The sequence below is a fragment of the Ambystoma mexicanum genome, chromosome 8 (assembly GCF_040938575.1).
Source record: "Ambystoma mexicanum isolate Mex_15411 chromosome 8, UKY_AmexF1_1, whole genome shotgun sequence".
NCBI classification, from domain to species: domain Eukaryota; kingdom Metazoa; phylum Chordata; class Amphibia; order Caudata; family Ambystomatidae; genus Ambystoma; species Ambystoma mexicanum.
The window spans coordinates 905496994-905523638 of NC_090929.1; the positions used below are offsets into that span (position 1 = coordinate 905496994).

A 26645-nucleotide genomic window follows, 5' to 3' on the forward strand; every position below is an offset into this window, starting at 1 on the left:
GATTGATTGACATATATATTAAAGTACGCACAAAGAAACACAGTAATCTGTTATGTCTTGGAACAGACTCTGCACTCCCCTCTCCTCTTGCTGCTTTTTTGTAGACTTCCTACCACTGCTTCCTCTTTTTTTTATTTATTGTATATTGGTTTACACAAACCTTTACAAAATTTCAGTAACAAAAGCTAAAAGAACATTAAAATACAAAATACAATACTTTTCTCTTATACATAACCAAAACATAAAATGTACCTTCTAACTTTCAATCTTCCTTATGTGAACAATGCGTAAACGCCTTATCAATGCTAATGTTAATTTGCGTTACAATGCATTTCTCTATTTATGACACTTTACATACACACTTTAAAAATGAAATAACTCTTAGTTTTAGCAGATTATTTGTTCCATGGTTCATTTCATACCAAATTTGCTCCCTTATTACACATGAAGTGTCATATACGAAGTCCGCGAAATATGCCAGTCTTTCATTATTCAAGCTAGGACACACCAACAACAAATGTGACAGTGTTTCAGTGATCTCTTTGTTCATGCAGAATCTGCAAATCTTTCTTTCCTCAGGAATTAATTTCCTTATGCAACCTATTTCATTAGTGTTCATCACATTAAATCTGAACCTCATTATGCTATTGCGTAATTTACGAGAGTAATATTTTACAAGATATGGCTCAGGTACCGGGAACCATTTCCATATTAATATAGCTTGACTATAGAGTTTTGAATTCGATATAACAGCATTGTTGGCAACCCAATCAAATGCTTTAATCAGCTTCTTCGTTTTAACTGGTCTCTCTGAGACATTTCATTGAAACTCCAATATTACCCAAAATGTTGTCCACCTCGATTTTCAAATTCTGCATGTATTTCTCAGTGCCCTCATTAATACTTGCATTAAATATTTGGTACATTGAGTTGGGACCTGCAAGAATACACTTTCTATATAACATTATTTTTTTACAGTCCATGTTACTTTTCAAAGAATTAAGGCCAAACTCGTACCTTATTAGTTCAAGTGGTATACATTTGGGTAGGAAGAATAACATTTTTTTCCAGATGTTAGATTCAATTATTTTTAACTGAGATGCATCTTTATCAAGATAAAACTCCAAGCTATACGTCAATCTTGGGATTACCTTCTTTATGTAAAAGTCCCTACAAGCCTGCATTTAAAATTTACCAAATTTGCTTTCGATAACACGCATTTGCTTTCCTGCGTCCAAAGCTTTGGACTCCAGACATTTCTTCATAAAGGTGTGCGTCATTTTACTTGAAAATGAATAACCTAAATACTTAAATGATTTTTGTAACCGAATTACAGTACCTTCTACCGACCAAACTGGATTTGCACATCTTTTATTAGTATCACCAAGGTTTATCACTACAGTTTTCTGTGGATTCATTTTCAGTTTTAGTTCATTGGTGAACCTGATAAACACATCAATGAGTCTTTGCAATCCTATTTTAGTTCTATCGAAAAGCAAAAAGTCATCAGCATAAGCAACCCACTTGATTACATACCGACCAATCTTAGGGGATAACAAACCTGAGGAGTCAAAGATTTAGTTTGCACCTGACACATACAAGTTAAAAAGAATCGCAGCCAAGGCGCAACCCTGTTTAAGTCCATTCCTGGCTCTTATGTCCTTAGACATCAGGCCCTTGTTATTGAGTCTGACCTTCAAAATAGTATTAGAATACAAGTGAATAAGTATATCAAGTAACCCCTTATCTATGTTTAAATCCATGAGTCTTTTCCATAATAAAGGTCTGTCCACCTTATCGAATGCTGCAGAAAGATCCATTGAGGCCGCATACAGAGGTATGTTCTTGAACTTGGCTGCTTGGCTTTGTAGAACAGAAACTAATAAACCCCCTGCATCCGTCCCCAGACCTTTACGAAACCCAATTTGTCGTACATCCAGGATATCATTATCGTCCATCCATTTTAACAAATTTTCCAAGATTATAGCAGAAAATACCTTTGTCTCAATATTAATCAGGGATATAGGTCTATAATTAGCAGGGCTCTGACGATTCCCTTTTTTGTATATCAATAAGACATGTGAAACTTTCCATGAGTCTGGCATGGTCTGGGTTTCAATTACATCCTTGAATACTAAGTGAAGTATTCTTGCCCATAACAATTCATTTTGTTTTAACAATACCACAGACATATTATTGGGACCAGGAGTACTTGATGCTTTCATTTTCTTCACCATGAGTAGAATTTTTTCTCAGATACATCTAATACCCAATTATGTCTCTTCCAACCCATCGTAAAATCATCATTACTGGAGGGTGCATATAATTTCTCGAAGTAATCAGACCACACTTTTTCACTAATGTGGTTTATATTCAATTGAATTTGTGAAATCTCTGTACTATTAATTAGGGCCCAATAATTCCTAGTGTTGGATTCATTCATTGCCCTAAGCATGGTCTCGCCATCCTTCTGTATTATTAAGGCATGATGGTGAATCCTCCAATTCTTGTAGGCTTGACGCCGGATTCTACATTGTTCTTTAACATTTTCTGATGACAACTTCAACCTTTTTATATCTCGTAGGTCCTTATTCAACTGTGCTCTATGAAGCTTCACATTGAGATCAAACACATGTTTATGACAATTTGTTTGAGAGACTATTCCAGGGGTGGGTTGCTCAAACCCTGCTAACATGGATCCTAGTAGCTTGGCAAATTCACTAACCGAGTACATTTCCTTTTTTGATTCTAGAGATCTATTCTCAAAATCATATAACATGAGTTTATTGAATTTGTCTGTTTTTACAGGATTCCACTTTATCCTTGTACCCCTGACATTGACAATCGTTTGTGCACAATATACCTTTCTTTTTTTATTTAGTTTCTTTAGGTTCAAATCAAGTGAAAGCATTGCATGATCACTCGCCGCATTAAATTGCACAAGTATGTTCGTATCACTTTCAATCAGATGTTCACTGGCAAAAATATAATCAATAGTAGATGTCTCCCCACGTGCTTTCCAAGTGGGTTTCTCATTAAACAACCGAGTCAGACCCCATGATTTCCCAAAATTACACCATAGAGCACCTCTGTGTCGTTTATTGCCTATTCTTATACCTTTGGTGCCAAGTCCCATCAGGCACCACTCCATCTCACTACTTGTCAAATTACAATCAGCATTCATATCCCCTGCCAAGATAATCATACCCTCGGGTGTAGGGATAAGCCTTTCCTCTATCCGTGTAGCCAGCTTGTCAAGCAATTTTACAAGCATATTATCATCATAGTCAACATTATTCCAATACACATTTATCACCATTAGATGACTCAACCCATTCCTGGTTGCAATTTGAGAAGTAGCAACTATACAGGAGGTGAACAAATGTTTCTCAGTTAACATTAAAATATTTTGATTATTCCGGTATGCAAGCACCAAGCCACCCTTTGGGCGGCCTCTTAGGCCTTGTGTGCCAAACAAGCAACAAACAACAAAACAATCCCATAACAAAGGTCCACAAGCCCAAGATTCCTGTAGTAATACGAAGTCAAAGTTCTCTAAGGACTTACATATTTCCTTGTTTAAGACTAGATGAGGCCATTTCTCCATATTGCCCGTATTCTTGGATTTCAGCTATACATTGCCTTATATGGTATATGCACTAAGCAAACTGCAACGGGTCCATACCTGCTGTGGTTGCTCACTTACATCACCCTTCTTTTTCCTGGCTGCTTTTGAGGCAAGTCTAGGGACGATTAACTGAGCAAAGCACCAATGCACAATCTTTCTAATGTGCTGTTTTGCACACAACACATAGGTATTCATGAATATATGGGGTTTCTATGGTTAGCGTCTGGTAACAGTAATGTATTTAATGTATGTTCAGTGTGCCCAACTATTTAGAAACACAAGCTATTGTGGGCTCTGATGATCACAGTTTGGCCTACCTCGCGCATTTCCTTCTTGGGTTTCATGGGCTGCAAGATTAAAGTGATTGAAAAGGTTGCATTGATATACCACCTTTAAATGTTACCCCACACAAAATTGAATTCAATTAGTTCCCAGAACATACTACTATTAGATCAGCACATGGATGAATTGATGAGTTACTAACTGTGACAAGGTTAGTAAACTGGGTCAGTAAAGGGATTGGTAACCCCTCTCAACCTGGGGTGGGAGGCCTACCAGGATGGAAACCAGAGCCAGTTCTTCCCCAGTGAACCCACATACGGAAAATGGGCATGGCTTAAGCTCCCTTCTGTATCTTATGCTTTTGTAACACCTGCCAGGCATGGACAGCAGGGGAACATTGGCCCGGGGTACTAATGGAGAGGGATAGCCAATGGGAGAAAGAAGGAATAATAAAAGGGGGGATGGGAGGCAGGAAGATGTGGGCTCTTTTTGTGCGGTCAGAGGAGGCAGAGGTAGACCAAGAGACCAGGCGGATGAAGGACGTGCAGAGGAGCATGCAGGTGGATATTACAGGTGGTGTGCAAAGTGCGGTATTGGTTAGTGAGAGGAAGTGTTACTAATGTGAATGAGCTTGTGTATGAATGCTGTGTTATGTAAGGGTAAGAGAGTAAATGAGAAAGTGTGTGGGGGAGTGAAAGGAGAATGATTGAGGGATGGCAGGTCGGAGGAGAATAGTGGTGTGTGGAGGGGAGAGCAGTGGTGTGGTGAGGAGAGTGGTAATGCAGAGAGGATGAAGTAGTGGTGCAGAGAGGGAGCAGTGGTACGAGGGAGTAAGATCAAATGGTGGAGGCAAACCATAGTGGGAGGAACATCCGAGGGGCAGTATAATGAAATAAAGTAGAGCAGGGCCATTATTGGGACCAGTAGAAGGAATTTGAGGGGAGACGGTGGAAGGAATAGGAGGAAGGAGAGTCAAAGAAGAAGAGGGTGAGTAGCAGTGAGAATCAGGGTAATGAACACCCGGGCATGGCAGGAACAGCCAGGGTGAAGCAGAGGGTGCCTGCCAGGCACAAATCATCCCCAGGGGAGAAACAATTGTTTTGTAACCCATAGATTGTTCAAGGAGGAAGTTCAGATAGAAAAGGCTTTTGCCTTTAGGTCCTTACCGCATAGTAAGATGCTTTTTTTTATGGCAGGGGTTACTGATCTCTACTACATGCCTGGGGTCGAAGGATGCCTGGGTGGGTGTGGGATCGACCCTTTCTATGGTAGAGCAATAGAGGACGGTCAGTAGGCCACTGCCAAATAAAGATAAAACATTGAACTATCTCTGGGATTTGGTGTTTCATTCAGGCCATCTGTTGCATAACTCAATGTTAACATGATTTATGTGAAAGCTTTGAATCAACCCTACGTACTTAGGATTTCGAATGGTTGTTTTCCATTCCATTTTCCATTAGCGCCTGTGTGCCACTTTACAGGGGAAATATCATGTGTCAGTCAGTAGTCTTCTTCCTCAAACAATGGCAGTCCACCTTTGAATGTTAAGGTCATATTCCTTCTGAACTAAATCAGAGGCAACCCATATCTTTTTCCAACTCATTGGACGTAATTAATCGGGTGAAGTTTGTGCCTCCAGGCAGAGTGCATTTTCGGACACACATCAGAGCATACCCCTGGCACTTAGTACGACTTACTGAAGTAACTGAAAATTGATGAATAAACCGCTCCACCAAAACCTGTTTTGGTGAGCTCGGAACACAATTTTGGACACTTCGGGATAGAAATGTTGGCGCACGCACTGAGCCAAGTACCAGCGAAGTACTGCTTGACCGCTATGTCCCTCTGTCTCCACGTGGCTACTCGACTTGTTCTAACACTACGAACTGCTTTGGAAGTGATGTGGCTACTGCATAACTAATATTTACCATCAAATCAGTAAGCCACACCCATTTGGATGGAAACCTACAAATTTGACCGGCACGCGCACCAGCGCGCGCGCACCGAGAAAAGTAGCGCTTGACCGCTTTGCTACGTTTTCGCGGCATTGCGGTCAATCGCTAACCCTTACCCTCCATTATCACTGGTGCCTTGACGGCAGTAGATCCACCCCATTCACTCTCCAGTGACATGCTGTGTTTTTCTTCGTTGTTTCAATTGGGTCCACTTATTCACTGAAAAGGAAATGCAGTGTGTACTGCTGTCCCTGAAATCCGGCATGCCGGAATCGAGTTTGCCCTCATTCCATAAAAAAACTTACGGAAGAAAGCATCCTAATAATCCCACAACAGAAACAGGAAGTGGATTGTGCTTCTCCACCCCTTCTAACCTGAGGGCTCAAACCCCGTACAAGAGGCCAGTGAAAGTTGTTGGAAAAACAGACATTTGTACCTTTTGTCAAGACTTCAATAACACCGGCAATAAGGTATTGGAATCAAGGGCAGTGAAAAAGTCCACTTCTACTATTACACCAAGCTTTGTTGGAACACATGCTGTTGAATGTATATCTTAATCACCAATACTGGATTCTGTGAAGGTTGCTAATATTGTCAATCCCAATGTTTCGCTAATTGTGGATGTGGTCACAACACCTCCCCCACATGCGAATACTATCAATAGATCACTCACTGATAGTGTATTATTGGGTAATGTTTTTACGGCACCAGTAGATATTACCACTAACCAGGACTCTGAAAAAACCTCTGGTCAGGCTGTAGTGGAGCTTGGAAATAACAGCTCTTGTCAGTTTTCTCATACTATAACACAACATTTATCTGGCTCTCCTGATTTATTTACAGATATGAGTCGCTCTAATTCAGAATTGGCTGTCACTTACTCTGCCCCAACTCCAAGCAATCCAAGAACTAATGTGACATGCACTGAAAAACCTGGCAGCTCCGAAATAGCAAATAAGCTGTTGAAAATAAAATTAAACTCAATGAATCTGGCCATTCAATCTATGGCCAGACTCTTTGAGACGCCTGACTCAAAACTTGTACTACAAACCTTGCAACTCGAACAGGTTCTGCAGTGGCAGGATGACATCATGAATATAACTCTTTTTAAGATGGGCTCAGCACAGAATATAGATAAGGCTGATTTTATTGTGATGTCCACTAGTACTCAAACTGATTTTTGTCCAAACTTCTTGACACCCCCCATTACCTCAAGTTCAATACCAGAATCAGAATGTCGCTCGCTTCTGCATATTGCTGACATCATTCATGATAAACAGCCAAAAGGCACAACATCATGTCATGATAATCAGACTGTTGTCTAAAACAACAGAATCAGTCCCGCTGTCAAACACCCAGTATATACAGTGTTTGACGTGGTCAAACCCAAAACAAATAAAATAAAAAAAATGGTTGTACAAACGAAGAAACCAAAAAATATGGCTAGTACTAAAAACAATTGCACCTCGCAAACCAAACAATTTATTAAAACAATCACGCACTCTCAAAAAGGTGCAGTATTGGTTTTGAATGTCATATCTAAGAAATACCAGTTACAGGCTCGCAAAGACAATGCCAAGAACAACATTGCCTTAAATACTTCATCATATGGTCCCTTCGATGAGTTAGTTGAAGCAGCTGTTGCGTTAACTGACAATAGACCAGGGACTGACCTGGCTGTGTCTCCACAAGATAACAAAAAAAAAAAGAAACCAGGTTCTTCCTGTGGGGACCTCACAACAAGTATTGGAAATACACAGAAAAGAGATCAGGCATGCTGTTGTTGCATACATGACTGCTCAACCAGCACAACAGTATCTGACTCATTGTGATCCTGGTACAAAATCACAACCACAGGATAACTCAGTTGATAAAATGGAGAAGGTTCAGAACTCTTCGCATTCCGTTCTAAAAGATTCCTGTGACTGCCCAGGACGTCACCTAGTTCAAACATTACCCATATATAATTCCACTCCACCCAGCCCTCAGGTTGGTGCAGTGCAATTGGTTGTACCGATCAAAAAAGGGGAGAAAGATCTGAATACTGAAGTTGGGAGCTCTAATTTTATCTCTGCACTAGCCCCAGAAATGAATCGTCTTATAGAAACAGCAATCACAAAATCCACAGAACTGAAAACTATGGTAACTCCCAGCTCTAACAATGTCAGACCCGAAGTAGCTCAATTAAAACAACTCTCTGCAGCAAATATTAAACGGCCCGCTTCACACTCCCTAGTCATGTCATATGCCGCCCATTACCAAGCGCCCAATATGACCCGAATCGCAAATCCATTCTAACCATGTTCTCGGAAATCCCAGAATTGGAACATATCAAGTCCGTTGACATCCAGTTAGTTGAATTTGAAGACAAAGTCTCTTCAGTGAAACTTTGGGTAAATTCTAGAGTTGTTTTCAACACAATATGGCTGGCAAAAAAACAATTATATGAAATGGGATTTACTATAGATGTCAACATCACTATTCTCACAATTCCTTCCACCAAATCTTTGCCCTCTGTTGTCAATTATGGGTGGAATATTACAAACACTATCGAATCAGACTCAAGAGAATCTGTTAAAAAGCCCTGCACTTGTCATCACAATAAAAATAAGCATTAACTAGGCCAGTCTCTAAAGCAAATTCCAGTCTCTCTCATTAGTTGGAATACAAGAGGATTCCATCATCTCATAAATAATTCCACCACCAACATAGAGAACATCGACATGGACATGCTGCAAGAGACGTGGTTTACTACAGCTCCAATTTGGGATCAACATGACCTATATTTAAATCCAGCTCAGAAAGCTAGTCATGGAAGACCAACATCTGGGTCTTATTGCTGTTAAACAACATTCTTCACTTAAAATAGAAAATTGGATTCCTCCCAATCCATTTTTGCAGATGATAAAGCTCAAGGCTGGTTGATGAACATATATTGGAACCCTGTTGGAATTTCTGATTATTCCTTCATGATAGACTTGAATCGTTTAATGGACCTAATATGTCTTGATAAAACTATACTCCATGTGATTATAGCAGGAGACTTAAATCTGCATTATCTGGGAACATCCAGGAACGCTAGTAGATTGAAATTATGGAACCACTTTGTTGAATCTCAGAGTCTTCAGATGCTGAATGGAAATTTTACGGATGACATACCTCCACAACCTACATGGCATAGAGGTTTTACTTCAGCCATTATTGACTACATTTATGTGAATCAAGCCCTTATTACATCAATCACTATTTTTTTTATTAATGTAACAGATCTGAGTTAGCATAATATCTTGTTAATGAGTTGGAATATAATGGAATCTGAGAATGATCTTGGAGTTAAATGCCCAGCAAATCTTCTAACAGGTAATGTTGAATGCAACAGATTACGATGGAATGAAACATCTCTGGAAAGATTTAACCAATTTTATGCATTGGAATTACATAAAGTGAATGTGGGACAACGCCAAGAAATTATGTTATGATCTGATGCAAATGTTTCAATGTAAATCAAACAAACAGATGGTAACAAAAGCACCAAATAGCAATAGACAGTGTTTCGTTAAAAAAAACGACAAGCCTTGAAACTTCCACTAGACATCAGAGGAGCGCTGTTAACACAATTGAAAACCAGACACAAGAATTGGCTACGGAATCACAATGCAGCTATATATCAAAATGATGGGTCTAGAATGCTGAGTGTATTAGCAGGGAAAAATACAGCTCAAATCTGGGCCATTATTAATCAGTCGACATCAGGACATCAAATTGTGTTGCAATCGAATAATGTAACAGAACAGGCATGGGTTAAACACTATTCGAACATATATTTAGCACCAGAAAATTCATGTTGCCTGAGTACAATGCAGGCTGATGACAACTTTTTTTTAGATTTTGACAAAGAGGATATATTGTATTATATAAATAAAGCAAGCCAGTCGAGGGCCCCTGGGCCTGATGGACTTTCGAATTATACCCTAAAACAACATCCTGAAGTATGGTCTGATATATTATATAACATGTTTAATAATATCAACCACACATAAATCTTACCTCAATCATGGAAACACTCTATTATCCTGCCGGTCTATAAGAAGGGTAATACGTGTAACACAACGAGTTATAGGTCTATTGCCCTCCTAGACGCCCCTGGGAAAATCTTTAATCGTATCGTCCTCAGGGATTTGAACAAGTGGGCTACTAATCTAAGAAAAAGAGATCCTTTTCAAGCAGGATTTGTGTCTGGTTTAGGGACTTCCCCAAACATTGTTACTCTAAACATGCTAAAATCTCATTGTGCCACCCGGAACCGGCCATTGTATTTGGCATTCAATGATTTCCGAGTGGCCTTTCACTCCATTGATCGCCAATTGCTCTATAAATAATTGTCACAATATGAATGTCCACCCTCTTTGATCTCCATAATTAAACATTTACATACCAATACATCCCTGCAAGTAAGACTGACAGTGGAAGGATTACTCTATGCACTCATTTTTACAGAGCGGGCCCTCAGACAGGGCTGTATTTTGGCCTCTTTTCTTTTTAATTTGTTCATTTTAGATCTCGGCAAATCGTTTTCAACCATAACAAGTGATGCCCCAAAATTGGGTGCGCAGTGTATAGCTTGGATGTTATATGCGGACAATCTCGTCTTATTATCACAGACCCCTAGTGGGCTCCAAAATTTATTAGACAAATTATCTGCATATTCATTGGCAAATAATCTCATGATCAAGCTGGAAAAGACGCAGGTGGTGGTCTGTCGCAAAAACAACAATACTTTTTACAGAAAATATAAGTGGTATTTGCAAAATGTTGAATTAATGAATGTGCCGGAGTATAAATATCTAGGCGTAACAATTTATAAAACACTGTCTGAAACTGCTTATATTGCTACTCTGGATCTTAAATTGCAAACTCTGAAATCACATGCAAAGATATTGGTGTTTAAATATGGTAAATTCTCATATAACCACGTTATGATGTTTTATCAAGCAAAAGTGGTGCCAATTTTATTGTATGGTGCTGAAACTAAGATACTGATGAAGCAGAAGATTTGGGATATATATGAAGCTCGATTCTGGAAATCTGTGCTAAAATTACCAAAATGCACCCCGCTCCCTATGATTCGGTTTGAATTGGGCTTAGTATCACTCTTTGTGCAATTGATATGAAAAATGTGTAATTTATTTCGAAAATGCTTATTAGGTTTTGCGAACAATAATTTTCTAAGTGTGGTAGCACACCATCTTGTTGCTACGGGTCAGGCTTTTCCATATTAATGGAGAAGCTGTGTATTGGATGCATCATCTGATGCATCCATAACCCTAGAAATCTTGTTAAGAAACCCAGATCGAGCCAAGTTGAAACTATACCAATATGACTGGATTTGTAATAGGGCAAAATGCAGTACCTATAAAGATTTTAATGTACAGCTATTTGGATCAAAAAATCTTCGAGCAATGGCTGACTATTTGGTAAAGTTTCCCTCACCTTATATTAGAGATCAATACTTGCGATTTAGGCTCAATCTTTTATATACATCAGAAATAACGGTAAGGCGAGGAATTCTGCCTAATGACTTAGACCATTGCTGATTCTGCCATAATACATTTTGTCAGGAAACACTGCAGCATTTGATAGTGGTCTGTCCAGCTTTCATTTTGATGAGACAATCCTATTTCAGTAAATTGTTTTGTCTGTACATGCCAATGAATGTAGACGAGATTTGGCACATGATTTTCACGAGCAAAAAACTGGGGATTAGGGTCGCAATAATACACTACCTAGACTCCATTTTGTCGTTAGATAACACTAAACTCAAGTAGTAACTCTAATGGTACACCTGATCATTGGGAATTTTTATTTAGAACACAAAACACATCAATTTTAACCATTATATGATTCGCATTTTATGGATCATTTTGGGCGATAACATTGGAAATCAAGTTATCATGAAATAAGTATATTTTGTAAATCGTATAATCATCATTGTATAATTAAATTTGATTGTATAGTTGAATATAATTGAAATGGTTGATAATGTTTATATTTATTTTTGTACTGTACTTGAAAGGTTGATTTTATCAGCCAGCCAAATAAAAAATTTAAATAATGTAAAAAATGTTTTGGTTGGCCATGTTAGTCCTACATAGAGAGGCCTCTCACTTTTTGGCAAATGTTGAAAGGCTTAGAGTTCCACCCGAATTCAGTAAGGTTAATCCAGACATGTTGGGTCCCTGGCGCTCTCTGCGCAGAGAGACATGGCACAATAGCCACACCTAACAGAAGATAGCCACCAAGGCAGAAACACTTGTCTGTCGTTGCAGTTGCTATTTTTTCCCTGCCTCAACAAAACTAAGGAACGTCTGTGTCAGGATGTTAAACAAAAGTGTCCTGTGTCCAAAAATCCTAAACTGACCATTACACTCTAAACTCAATAAAATGTGTTCAAGGGGATTCTGGTAAGCTATATAATTGTAGCTTTTTTCCAAAGTTCTCAACATAAGGTTTTAAGTTGCAGAATAGAAAATAAATAGTTACACCAGGAAAGGGGCCTGCCTTCCCCTAGAATCCTTCTGGCAGTTCAAAATGTCTCTTTCTCACAGTTCAACTGTACTCAAAGGCTATGAGTCTTCCCTTTAATTTCCTTTAACCATGCAGTTCCTTAAAATGTTCAATTGCTCTCACTCTGTCCTTTTTCTACCCCTGGTGTACTCTCCTGCCAAGTTATTTGTGACTTTCTCTCTGGTCCTTGAAAGTGGTACGAATCTTCCCTTTTTGTATTCACAACTTTGGGTTTTACTTGCCTTCACACTCCTGGTTTACTTCTTTGCCAGTATATCACTACACTTCTCACTCCTGGTTTCATCTCCTGCCAGAATATCACTTCACTTTGCACTACTGGTTTACTCTTCTGCCAGGAAATCACTTCACCACTCACTCCTGGTTTACTCTCCTGCCAGGATAGCACTTCTTATCTTCCTCTCCTGGGTGTGAGTCTCACTGTTTGCCTGGTGCACTTACCTGCCAGGGCTTTTTCTTTCTACACTCACTCTTATTTTTACGATTTTCAAAAATTGTATCCCTGACTCTTTCTTGACAAAGTTTGTGTCTATGTTATCTCCTCTTTTCAAGTGTTGCGTCTCCGACCCTCTCGCAACACCATCCCCATGTATATCAGTACCTCTTTTCAAGCTTTTGGTCTCGCACCCTCTTTCAACAATGTTCACGTATGCATTATTTCCCTTTGAAATGTTGGGTCACCCATGCCTCTTTAAAAAAACAGACATAGATGAGAACATTGTTAATGTCCTCAATTGGTTATCAAAGCAAAGCAACATTTGCCTTCAAGCGCTCCAGTAACCCATTCATTCTCACGGGGCTTACCGGGCGGCTTTGGTTCTCCTCTTTTTCTTCTCTCTCAGTCCGCTGACTAGACGTGTATCATGTCAGTCAGTCAGCTTTCGCTTTGCCTTCCTTTGCTCAGGGCGGCTCCAGCTGCCCACGGTCACCAAGCGGTAAGCTCCTTTCGGCACTGCTTCCCTTCACACAGTTGATGCTAGCCTCCATGCTGCTTCTCTTTGCTCTGGGCGGTTCCAGCTGCCCCCGGTCGCCAAGCGGTAAGCTCCTTTCGGCACAGTCTCCCTTCACACCACTCATGTTAGCCTCTGCACTCCTCCTTACAGTCTGCTTGTTTCGGGCATATAGACTGGCATCAGAAGAGGCTTGTGACAGTCTCTGGCTCTGCCACGCTCTCGGCGGTCTCTTTCTCTGAGTGGTCTCTCTCTCTCTAAGCTGCCTTTCTCGTAGTCGCCTCTCTCTCATACACTGATCAGCTGTGGCAGTTTTAAACTACCCTGCATTGGTCAAAATCCTCCAAAGACATGAACGCGGCATTGGCTTACCGCTTCTAGTCATCTTGATTGCTCCATCCCTCTTCCCCATCTCAGTACTAAAATCAGGGGTCAGGAAGGTGTAAATATGGTGACTGGTTGGGAAAAACTGGGATGTATTCCTCTACGTCACAATAAGCCATACAGGTATGTTTTAAAGGTGCATGGGTGTCATGTGGAACTTTGACTGCTGGATTATTTTGGTCTATCATTTTCCTGCATCTCTGGAGTTCGTCTTCCCCTACGTGGTGCACCTGCAGATAGCCACCCCGAGGGTCAAATTCAGGTAGCTTCTGCCTTTCCCTTCAAGAGAATCAGTGACAATATTGCTAGAGTCGTCACAACAGGCATCATTCCAAAGAACCCCAGGTATTTTGCCATATTAATTATCAGTAGAGGGGCTCTCACATTTTTGGAAAAGGTTGAGACCAAGAGTGATTTGTTTTTTTCCGCTCTGCAACTGCACAAAGTAGGGATAAAGAGCAGATTGTAAAGCTGTCCAGACAAATCCATACATTGATTGTTTCATTGAGTCATGGAATTCTTATTTGGTGTTCCAATGCCCATGGAGGATAGCTCAGAGGCAACATGCTCGCCTTGGAAGCAAGACGACACAGAGCAACAAAGGTTCGATCCCCTGGTCCGCGCTTAGAAACCTCTGGTTATTAAGCGCGTTATAAATAACCCATAATATCATATCATATGCCACCTACTGAATGAATGTGCTAGAAATACAGAATATAGAGAGGTATTCATTGTGAAGTAGCAAAGTCTGCACAAATTGCTTGGTCACACTGAATAGATACAGACCATTAACCTTTGGAATCATGATAATGTTCCCCTGAACATTGCACCAAAAACCAGGAAGGATGACACAATGTCATTATCCAGGAGTTAAAACAAAAACACTTCAAAATGAGCACTCTTTTTCCTCAAGATAAAATTGGCACACACTATTTCAGAGCAACATACACCTAATATAATCAAACACTACAGGCACAAAGCTAACATAGAATTAAGAAGTAGTAAAAGGTAACCAGAAAATACAGGACATTTGTTTGATCAGGGACCCAACCGACGACGATGCTGTCCTAGTCTAATCCAAGCCTTAAGCGTTAACCACAACCAGCAGATTAAAGTTAATTCGAGTAATTACAAGGAAAGCAAAAAAATTAAATAGCACTTGTTTGAAAAAGTAAATTATTTCCATTCAAATCAAGCTGAAATCCCTAGCAAACACATTCATTTTCTAGCAGTAAAGAAATCCAAAAGGGAGAAATTAAAAAGTTTTTGGCTCAATTAAACTGGTAGTCTATCTTGACTAATGAATACAGTAACATTGGAATATTCCAAGCAACTAATGATTTGATATGATATGGTATTTATAACGCGCCTATACACAAGTGTTTCAAGACGCGACGAGGCAAGGGAGAGGAAACAGAGGGAGGACAAGACAAACGATCTTACTAGGCCTAGTGACATTGAGATTGTGCAAGTGCAGGGGAGGGGGGGATGGGAAAAGTGCCGGGGTGACGGGAGGAGGGCAAGTGCCGGACATGGGATCAAAACAAACAAGTAGTGCGGCCAACAGGTGGCAAGTGCGAGTGTTAGAGTGCAGACAACAGGTGTCTAATAAGTGCAGGTACGGGGACTGTAGGGTTGCATAGACAGACCACAAGTGCAGGGGTTGCTGGGAGGCAGTGCACATGTGCAGCTGGGCTGGCAGGGACCTGGGCTCGGGTTCAGCGGGTAACCAGGTGACAAGTGCAGTATCAGACAGAAGATCGGCAGGGGAGAGGACGAGCAAAGACAGAAGCAAAAATGAAGGTCTTGAGGTGCTGCTGGAACCATAGATGATTCTTCTCAAGTTTATGAGAGGAACGGAGGCTGTTCCAGAGGGAGGCACCAGCCGAAGAAAGAGATCTGCCCCCAACTCGTTGCTTGGAGAAGCGACTGACCCTCAAGGAGTTGGAGGTGGAGGAGCGAAGAGCTCGAGTAGGAAGATATTTCCGAAGAGAGAGTTGTAGGTAATTCGGTCCCCAGCCCCAGAAGGCCTTGTGGACAATGTAGAGGGTCTTGAAATTGATCCTTGCAGCCGTGGGAGCCAATGGACAGATTTCAGGGCTGGAGAGATATGGTCCCTGGGCTTGAGGCCAAGGATAAGTCTTGCAGTCCTGTTTTGGATGAGTTGTAGAAGACAGAGTAGAAGCAAGCAGATTTAAAAAGAGGCTGTTGCAGTAGTCCAGCCTAGAGAAAACCAGAGCTCTGGAGACAATGAGCTTCTGGGGGAAGGCGAGGAAATCAAGAATACCTCTGAGGTGGGAGGGCGTGGCCAACACGCGAACAATGCAGACGTGAGCCTGGTGAGCTCCCGCAGGCGCCAAAATAATCCTGCGTTTACATCCAGATTTCTGGGGATCTCGTGCTGAGCAGACACCTCAACCGAGCCCGTGAGACGGTGGGCTCGGATCGACGGAGTTTGCAGCGCCTACTTGGCCAGCCGACGGAAAAAATCCATAAAACACCGAGGGCCGGCAACACTGGAGCTGCACGACCAAGATGGCCGCCGGTGCCTGAGGACGGCCTCCACCCGGCTGCCTGAGAAGTTCGTGGCGGCCCGACGCTGTGGGGCACAGAGAAGAAAGTGAAGCGGACGCCTGCAACCCCCCCGAAACGCAAACGAAGGGTGGAGAGCGGGGACCGTTGGGTCTGCGGACGCCCACTAGCTGAGAACCCGCTGGGAATCGGAAGACGTCCTGACAGAATCGATCTGCCGGAGCTGTACACGCTGTGGAGGGGTGCGGTGCCCGAAAGGCAGGAGAGTGGGGCCCTCCTGCGGTCCCTGCGACGTGCGGCTCCTACCTCCTGTGTTTGTGCACTGCTCGGCGCGAGAGGGCGTTCTGCTTCCTGGAATCCCGGTTGCAGCTGCACTCCAGCTCCCGGGCGGCGGAGAGCCGCCTGAACACACCATAAGTAGGTGCCCCCACCCTCCCCTGCTGACCGAGCCTTGTAAACAGTGCCCAGCGGCTGCTGAAAGCGAGGACCGAAGCACACCAGAAGCGAAGGGGTGGCCACTACTCACTTGGGAGGGCTGATAAAGGCGCAGATGGTCCACACGAACTAAGAGGGCAGGAAGGGCCCAACAGGGATCTCTTACACCATAATCTTCTGGCCCCACGGGGCAACCCCCCAGCCCTGGTGGAAATCGTTCTGGGGCATTGACAATCACCCACTTGACCCACTACAAAGCCGCAATACAGTACACCTGTGAGGTACAGCCATCTTGACTTTGCATAGACAGCGATATCAGACCCCGGCGCACCTGGTCTGCCATCCCTGGGGCGGAGCGCATTGGGCAGACTCTCCCACCGCAACATAAGCCCCACAACCTCCGGAAAGATGGGGAAAGACAGGCAAAAGAAATCATCCACACAGAGCAGCATGGACCAATTTGCGGTCGCTACTACCCTGGCCCCAACGGGCCCAGCAACACGGCCAAACTCCCCCACGGGTGAAGACCCTCTCTCGCGGCGGATGTCTCCTTCCTATGCCACGACCTGCAGAAGCTCACTTCCAGAACGGGAGAGGCGGAACACCGCATCTCCGAAGTAGAGGACAACATCAGCGGGATTACTCGGCAGCTGTCCCAAGCCTTAAACCGCCTGAAAACCCTAGAATCTAGAGTGGATGAGGGAGAAGGAAGGTCCCGTCGCAATAATGTTTGCATTCTTGGTCTGCCGGAGGGGGAGGAGGGACAATGCATGGAATTGTTCCTGGAACAGTGGCTCGTGGACATCTTCGAGCCCCATTCCTTTTCAAAATTCTTTTCAGTGGAGAGGGCCCACAGAATGCCATCGGGCAAACTGCTCCCAGGTGCTCCGCCCCGAACAATCATTGCTCGCCTGCTTAATTATCGCAACAGGGACGCTCTCCTGCAGATATCGCGCTCACGAGGGACGATCACCCATAACGGCTCACAAATTGCCTTCTTCCCTGACTATACCCGAGAAGTGCAGCGGGCACGACAATCGTTTGAACCACTCAAAAAACAACTCGCTCAGCTGAATGTGAAATACGGACTGCTCTTCCCGGCTCAACTCAAGGTTTATCATAAAGGAACTACTGTTCACTTTAATGACCCACAAGAGGCCTGGAAATGGGCAGAGGCTCACATAGAGGGCGATTGGACCACAAGACCAAAGAGACGAAGAGGAAGGCCCCGACCCGGACCAAGGCGGGCCTCCCCGAGGAGAAACCTAGAACTAGTGGGACAAGAGGTCCTGGAGCCAGCTGCGGAATAGGATGAACACTGAACACATTACTATTCTTTATCAGAATGTGTAGGTGTAATGCTGCATTGCACTGACACGCCATGCCCATGCCTCCGATCCCATTACATGATGTATCCACCATGAATGATGTTGACATTGGGCGCAATAGAAGGGACTCCATGGAAAGCTCAAATTCCCCCCCCTGGTAAAACCCCCCTATCTTTTTGAACTCTATCTAAGGGTTTGGTTTTTGAGCTGACACCTTAAGTTTGAGGGTCAGCAATGTTTGGGCGACAGGTACTTTGTGTTGGGGTGGAGTATAAGGTGGGGGAAAGTTGGGAGAGTTTAAAAGTGTGTTTGTTGTTCCAGGACTATTACATGTTCACAGGTCGATCTAATCATTATCCTCCATTTGGGCCACCTCGTACCACTCCACATGGTAACCCCACTCCCACTGCACAGGCGGGAAGAATGCCGCCATCTCTCTTTGGTTACAATACCCTGAAAATCCCCACCATGCGCCGTAAATGAGGTCTACACAAGCCCAGATATCAACTGTGCGACATCCCAGATCGTTAAAACTGCTCACTTGGAATGTGAACGGGATGGGATCAGGGATCAAAAGACGCCTCATCATGCAATTCTTAAATAGACATTCTCCTGACGTGGCCCTCTTGACGGAGACACACCTGGCTGGGTCAAAATGTGCCTTTTTCCAGAGAACCAACTATCGCCCTGCTTTTCATGCGGGGTACACAATGGGATCTAGGGGCACCCTCATTCTAATACACAAACATATCCCGTTTATCCTGCAAACTGTAGAACAGGACCCTAGGGGCGCTACGTGTTCATTTTAGGAATGCTCTGGGGTGAGAATGTGGCTATTGCTTCGATCTACTCTCCACCTGGACTGGGGCAGGAATTATTGGATGACCTCACTAACCTTATAGGGAAACATCACCCTGACAAGTACATCCTAAGGGGGGGACTTCAACGATGCCATGAATAACAGCATTGACCGCTCCCACTTTAGGAAACATAGCCCAGATACCCCTACCAGACTGGCCAACTTTACATCTGCTCTGGGGCTCCGGGATGTGTGGCGGGAGCTACACCCCGATGCTAGAGAATACTCGTTACACTCGGGGGCCCACGGCTCCATGACCACGCTAGACTATTTCTTTATACCACATACCGACCTTCACAAGGCGATGTCCGCAGAACTGCTCGCCCGAGGTATCAGACCATTCACCATTATCAATGGAAATACGTATGCAGGGTGCTCTTCCCCCTAGAACATGGAGACTAAATAACTACTACCTAGGGTTCCCAGAACTGATAGATCGTCTTGAAGTGTCTGCCGAATATTTCGAAATTAATGAAGAATCAGTAGATAACCCTGTGACAATATGGGAAGCGTATAAAACAGTGCTGAGAGGAGAGATTCTCTTCTGGACGGCACACAAAAGGAACACTCGGCTCCAGAAGATGCTGGAGGCCGAAGGTGAAGTGAACAATTGGGAATCTAAGCACATTTCTGATCCCACGCCCGAGACTCACCGATCCCTTCAACGATCCCTTCAACGCGCCCAAGAGCGCCTTCGGAACAGAATGATGGATAACGCTAAACAGGCCCATTGGCATGCTAGAGCGAGACTATATGAACTAGGGGACAAGGCGGGCAAAATGCTTGCCTAGTTGGAGAAAAGGGACGAAGGACAGAGCCATGTCTGGGAAATAATCGCGTCACAGGGCAACCGATATCAATTAGACGCTGAAATAGCAGGGGCTTTTGCTGAGTTTTACGCAGACTTGTACCGAGCCCCAACTCTTCTGCTAGACCCCTCCCTATTAGACGCCATAACACTGCCAGCTATCTCTGCGCAACAGAAGGAACATTTGGACTCTGCCTTATCAGAAGCTGACATTTCAGAAGCGTTATCTCAACTACAAACAGGGAAAACACCAGGTCCAAATGGATTTCCAGTTGAAACTTGGCAAAAACTAGTGGCAGACAAGATAGCGCCCCCCCCCCTGCATAGAATGTTTCTTACCGCCCGATAACAAGGGACCCTCCCCCCAGACCTATGTAAGGCGACCATTGTAGTTATCCCCAAACCCGACAAACCTCCTCACAACTGCGCTTCTTACAGACCTATATCACTGATTAACGGGGAAGCCAAAGTCCTCGCTAAGCTCCTAGCGAACCGATTACAACTGGTTGCACCCACCCTGATCAACCCGGACCAGTGTGGATTTATGCCACACAAATCGACCCGGATGAATCTACAACGTCTCCACCTGGCACCGGAAAGGTCTCCGATTATAGACGGACCTTTAGCTCTACTTGCAATTGATTTTGAAAAGGCGTTCGATTCAATTCGATGGGACAGTCTTTGGGAAATCATGCGCCGTATGGGATTCGGAGAGGCCTTTTTGGGATGGGTACAGTTACTCTACACTAATATCCAGGCAGCGGTAAAAGTAAACCGATGGTCCTCCCCATCTTTCCCTCTTGGTAGGGGCATGCGGCAAGGGTGCCCACTTTCTCCCCTTCTCTTCGCCCTCACAATCGAGCCGCTTGCTCTTTGGCTTTGCCAAAATACAGCCTGGATAGGATTTAGATGGCCAGAGGGTTACGACGATCGTACATCTTTGTACGCAGACAATCTCCTGATATACCTGGGGGATCCGCCCCGGTCCTGTCCTACTGTGACACAGATGCTCGTCCGTTTTGGTGAGTTTAGCGGAGTTAGAATCAATTGGGGTAAAACTGTCTTCTTTCCTGTAAAGGGCAGAGCACAGTCAATCCGCCAGGAATGCCTGTATCGAGTGGAATGACAGGGCTTCCGATATCTGGGAATCTGGATATCTGGGGATTTGACCGGATATATAAAACAATCTCCGACCGGTCACGGACCGCTTCATTATCAATATTTAACATTGGAAACTCCTCCCCCTGACTCTTATGGGCAGAGCTGCGCTTTTTAAAATTATGACCATTCCAAGATTCCTTTACATCCTTCAGAATGCCTCGCTCAAGATCCCAGACTCAGAGTTTCACCAAGTGGAGGCATTTCTCAGAGAACTCATATGGGGGGGGAGGTCAACCACGCATTGCGCTAACCACACTCCAGAGATCGATCTGGGAGGGCGGAATAGGAGTCCCTTGTCTCCAAATTTACTATTGGGCATCACAACTGGCAGTGGTTAATGATCTTCTCCATGGAGACGGAGAACTACCCCACATACCGGCCAAGATATCCACTATTCAGAACCTAGACCCACTGACCCTCCTTTATCAACCCCTTCCGAGAGCCTCTCCGCCCACAACCACAACCCACCTCATTATAGTTTGGACACAAGCACACCATTTTATAGGGTGGGAAAACAAAGTTACTACAGCACAACCTCTATGGCAAAATAGCAACCTGGCTGAAATCGGGAAATTCGAGCCATGGCCCAAATGGGTGAGGGCAGGGGTCATGAGAGTTGGGGATATACTCACAGATGGGAAGCTGACCTCATTTGACACTTTGCAACTACAATTCCATATCCCGAATACAGAATTGTATCACTATACGCGGCTGTCCCATGTCTTAAAAACCTACTTACCAGCCGGCACAAATGTACCGGAATACACCCCTATCGAGCGTAATATATTACCGGCATACATCCCCACCAAATGCACTTCCATCCTATATAACGCTATATCATCCTTTGCCACCCCTGAACTGAACAATCTGAAAGCGAAATGGGAAGCGGATGCGGGGGAAATAGACCCGGAGGACTGGATACAGGTTCTCATGCATCCCCGAGAAATTGCTATTTCCTCTAGGCTCTGACTTGTACAGCTGAAAATACTACACCGGGTATACTACCCCAGGACACGCCTATACGCTGGAAACGGGTCCCAAATCCAAACTGTCTTCGATGTGGCATGTCACCGGATACAAACCTTTTGGAATGCATGCTGTAGGGAAGTTCTGGCCCGTACAATTCCACTGGACCCAAGGGCCTTACTCCTGAGCGTACCTTCCGAAATAGAGGCTAACAAATGGGAGAGACTGCTCCTACATATGGCAACAGGACTATTTAAGCGTAATATAGCGCAGAAATGGGGAGCCCCTTACTCCCCGACACTGGACCAGTGGAAGACGGATATGGACACATGCGCCATGATGGAGCATAGGATCTACTCAGCAAGGGTTTGTCCCAACAAAGCCTCGAAAATATGGGATAGGTGGGAAGAAGAGGTGACCTAAGACTCCTTTCTACATGCTGGGGAGCGTGTACTATATACCAATGTACTTACTTGAAAAGCCTTTCGACCACTGATAATATGTGTAATATGTTTTGATTATGAATGAACTTGATAGTCCTTATGTTGGTTTTGTTTTTGTAATTGTTATACTAAAATAATGAAAAATATTTTATAAAAAAAGAATACCTCTGAGGTGGTGCAGCTGGTAGTTTGACTTCTTAGAGACGTCAGAGATGTGAGAAGAGAAGGAGAGTATGGAGTCGAAGATGACCGTGAGGTTCTTAGCCTCACAGGTGTGAGCAGGAAGAGGGCCAAGTGTGGCCGGCCAGAGAGTGACAGGAAAGGAAAGTGCAGGTGTGCTGATGAGGACGATCTCCGTCTTTCTGGCATTAAGGCAGAGATCATTGGCGGCACACCACTCCTGGATTGGCAGAAAGACAATCCGGGATGAGAGAGGGAGACGAGGCGGCAGAGGGGAGCCTGAAAGCGAGCTGAGTGTCCTCTGTATAGAACTGAAAGCTGGAGCAGAGAGCGGCAATGCGGTGGGCGAGAGGTGCCAGGTATTGGTTGAACAGCCAGGGAGAAAGGTTAGACACCTGGCGAACACCACAGATAGTGAGATAGAGGAGAGGAAGGGCCCAATTTGGACCTGGGAGGGTCGGTCCAAGAGGAAAGAGGTCAGCCAGGCCAGGGCCTGATCGGTGATACCCAGGTTATAATGGAGCCGGTTGAGCAGGATGGCATGGTTGACCGCGTGGAAAGCAGAAGAGAGATTGAGAAAGATGAGGACAGAGGGGTGATTGGCATCAAGGTTGGAGAGCAGGTCTCCACAGATGTTCAGGAGAGCAGTTTCTGTGCTTCTGGCAGCTGTGAAGCCAGACTGATGGTCATGAAGACAACCAACAGATTCAGTGTGAAAATTAAGCTGGGAGATGGCCAGCTTTTCCATGAGTTTGCCCAGGAAAGGAGTAATGGAGATCGGGCGATAGTTAGCCGGACAGGAGGTATCGGCTGAGAGTTTCTTGAGAAAAGGGTGCACAAGAGAGTGCTTCAGCGGGGAAGGGAAGGTTCCAGTGGCGAAAGAATGATAGAAGAAGTCGGCCCGGACTGAAGCGAGTGTGTCCATGTGTTGCTTAATGGTTTTGGAAGAACGGAGAAGAACCTGTTTTGACAGACTTTAAGAGATCAGACTTGTCTAGAAACGTTGTCAGTGGTGGGTGAACAGAAAAGGCAGAGAAGGGCGGAGGCGAGGTGGCTTCATGGAGGCCAGCGTTAGTGGAGAACGTAGAGGGAGAAGGAGGAGAGGACGAGAGAGTGGACAAGATGTCCTGGGTTTTAGAGATGAAATGAGAATCCAGGGACGTGCAGAGGTCCTGGGAGGGGACAGGAGGTCTAGTGACTGAAGCAGGATTGGCCTGCTCCTTGCAGATTTTAAAGAGTTCAGTCGAGTTGTTAGATACCGCAGAGACGTTGGTTTGGATGTGAGATCTCTTTTTGGTGAGGTCAGAGAGTCAGTATTGCCATTGGAGAAGGCTGCAGGCCAGTTTGTCAGAGGATGCACAAGATGCCAGCCATTTCCTCTCAGCCACCCTACACTTTCGTTTAAGGTTGATGAGGTCTGAGTCGTAACAGGAGTTGCTCTTAGCTTTGGCTTCAAGCGGATCCTCATGACAGGGTTAAGTACATCAAGAGTATCAAAGATAGAAGAGTGGAGCTTGGAGAGGGCTGTGTCAGGATGCAAGTCAGTCAGAGGTGCAGTAGGGGTAGAGAAAGTGGTGGCGAAAGCCTCAACTGAGACACGGTTCATGGGTCGGATGACCGAGAAGGTGGGTGGCAGTGTGGGGGTTGGCTCGGCCTGACGGTAGGGGCAAAAGAGAGAGAGAGAGAGACATATCTCACTCACTCCAGGAGAGAGGAGTGGTGAGAGGGTTAGAGAGGGGGAGGTCTGAGGAGATCAGAACAGCCAGAGTGTGCCCTGCAGAGTGAGAGAGAGAGTCGCAGAGGTCACGAAAGAGTCCAGAGGTAGGACAGGAACATCCAGGTTGATGTTGAGGTCTCCAAGGAGGAGTTGAGTAGTCGAGGCCAGGAATGAGGAGGAGAGGTCTTCCCACTCAGAGCCAAAGGAGGTTATCTGACCAGGTGGCCAGTAGATAGTAGCCACAGTGAGAGAGCAGTCAAGAGAGAGAGAGAGAGAGACAGAGAGACAGAGAGAGAGAGAGAGAGACAGACAAGGCATTCAAAGGAGGAGTAGGCCTGCACAGGAATGATAGAGGCAGGAATCTACTCTGGGAAGATCAAGGCTACACCCCCACCAGAACGGTTGGATCTGGACATGGAGAGGATCCTGTCATCAGGGAGGAGAGTGTCAAAACTTGTGACAAAACTGGCTGTGAACCATGTCTTGGTGAGACCGAAAACATCAAGGTTGAGGACAGGAGACAGCAGATGTCAGAGGAGTGTTTGACAGCTGAGAGTGGCAATGAGGAGAGGGTTGCCACCCTTGAAAGACTTCCAGCGTGTGGTACAAACCAGAGGTACTCCCTGCGGAAGTGTAGAAGGAGCCAGAGGGAGGGCAGAAGAGGAAGGAGGAAGCATTGAAATGAAAATTACTGTCCCCCAGTGACAGTGATATTGAGAATGGAAATTACTTTCTAGGGGTAGTCAAGAAAACGGATCTCGCTTTGAAATCAAACATTCTGTCCTGATGAAAGCCCACATATATATTTGAAGAGAATGCTAAAGGATGGGTGAATCTCGAGAAAAAGGCCGAAACACCTTGTGTCAACATGCTTTGCTAAAAGACATCCTATTAAAGCGGGATATGCTGTAGTAATAATCTGCAGGGAGATTGCTGATAGACTAATTCAGTTAAAAATTATGATGAGCCTATAGCTCACATAAGAATGTGGAAAAAATAACAATGGTGGTTTAGAAACCAACACTAGAATGTATATATTCTATATAGTAACACACTTGGATTGGTGTCTGCTCCCCCATTTTTGTACAGTAGAAAAGAGAAGAAAATGCATTTTTTTCAAATGTACTGTATTTCACAAACGGCGCTTTAATACTAACCCCAAATAGCACTTTTTGCACTTTTTGACAAGATTTTGCCCAATGTCATGGTTGATTGTGTTTTTTAAATTGATGTGTAATATGAATAAATTGTGTTTTTAACCTCGCTGAGTAGGTGAAGATCTTTTTTTTTGCAGTGACTTAGTCACCTGCATTTTGTCCTCAGGTTGCGAAATAATTGACTGGGAGGGAGGGGTAGCCTGAAGCCTGTGTGTGTTGTATGCTATTGTGGAAGGTTGACAAGATTTCATCTATTTCTCTTGATACTGTTTGTCCATGTAACTTATGTAGAAAGCGAAAAAAGATGTTGAATGAAGTTTTTTTTAGTTCCTTATTTTTCTTTTCGATATTGCTTTGCTCAAATTAGTAACGCATACTATTAGTTTTATTCACTCCATTTATTCTCTCTCTTTAGATTATTTGAAGGACGTAACACAAGGAAAGTAGAGAAGCTGAAAACTCTTTTCTGCTATTTCAGAAGAGTCACAGAAGAAAGTAAGTAACTTCCAGAGATGGTGCTACAAACATGGTGTTGCTCTGTATTCGTAAAGAGAACTGACTACTAAATTACCTTGTGGTTTGCGATAAATTGCCCTGATGGAGATTTTTCAAATCAAAATTAGAATAATATTTTTTAACAGTGATATTTTGAGTCAGCACTGAAAGAATTAGTCTAATATAAATCATGAAATCCATTGCAGTTTTTTTATCCGATTTGCATGTTGTAATAATATTGAAGACAGGTTTTCTGTTTTTCTTCTTGCTCGGGGATATCATTATATTGGAATGTAAGCATTGTGACAGGGGCTTGTACATTTCCTAAAAGTAATCCCCTCCTTCATCATGTTTCTTCTTTTGGTGCAGCCTGTACATGTAGGTGAAATAAGGTGGAGTAGGATGGGAGGGGAATGGCATAAGGGAGGCTGAGAACAGTGGTCAGCATTAACTCTTTACAGCAGAATACAAGGTGCAGATTTGGAAAGGAATCTCGAAAAAAACGGTTTGAGGTTTTAACTTTTTTTTACAGAATGCTGTTGATTGCAAGAGAGGTGGAAAACGGCATATCAGGTAGTGAGCCTTACTAGCGAATCTTCTTCATCCATCAGATATTATTTGTATACATGGGGATCATGAGGTGTTTGGCTTTGTGCTTTTGTAGCACTGGCAGAATTTTAATAGTTCACCATATTGCAAATATCTAGTGTCCTTCTATTGTAGAGTTCTGTGAGCGATGCATAATATTTGACACTAGCAAAAAGTACCTGTTCTCCGAACAGG

General features: G+C 43.8%; 1 protein-coding gene across 5 annotated transcripts in view; it reads left to right on the plus strand.

The window, feature by feature from the left end:
- The window catches only part of PARG (poly(ADP-ribose) glycohydrolase), a 2316516-nt gene that overhangs the window by 1403659 nt on the left and 886212 nt on the right, over positions 1-26645 (plus strand). For all 5 annotated transcript variants that reach the window (XM_069610798.1, XM_069610799.1, XM_069610802.1 and 2 more), the window contains one exon: positions 25783-25862. In XM_069610798.1, coding sequence (XP_069466899.1) covers positions 25783-25862 — 80 coding nt within the window. The remainder of the gene's footprint in view (positions 1-25782; positions 25863-26645) is intronic.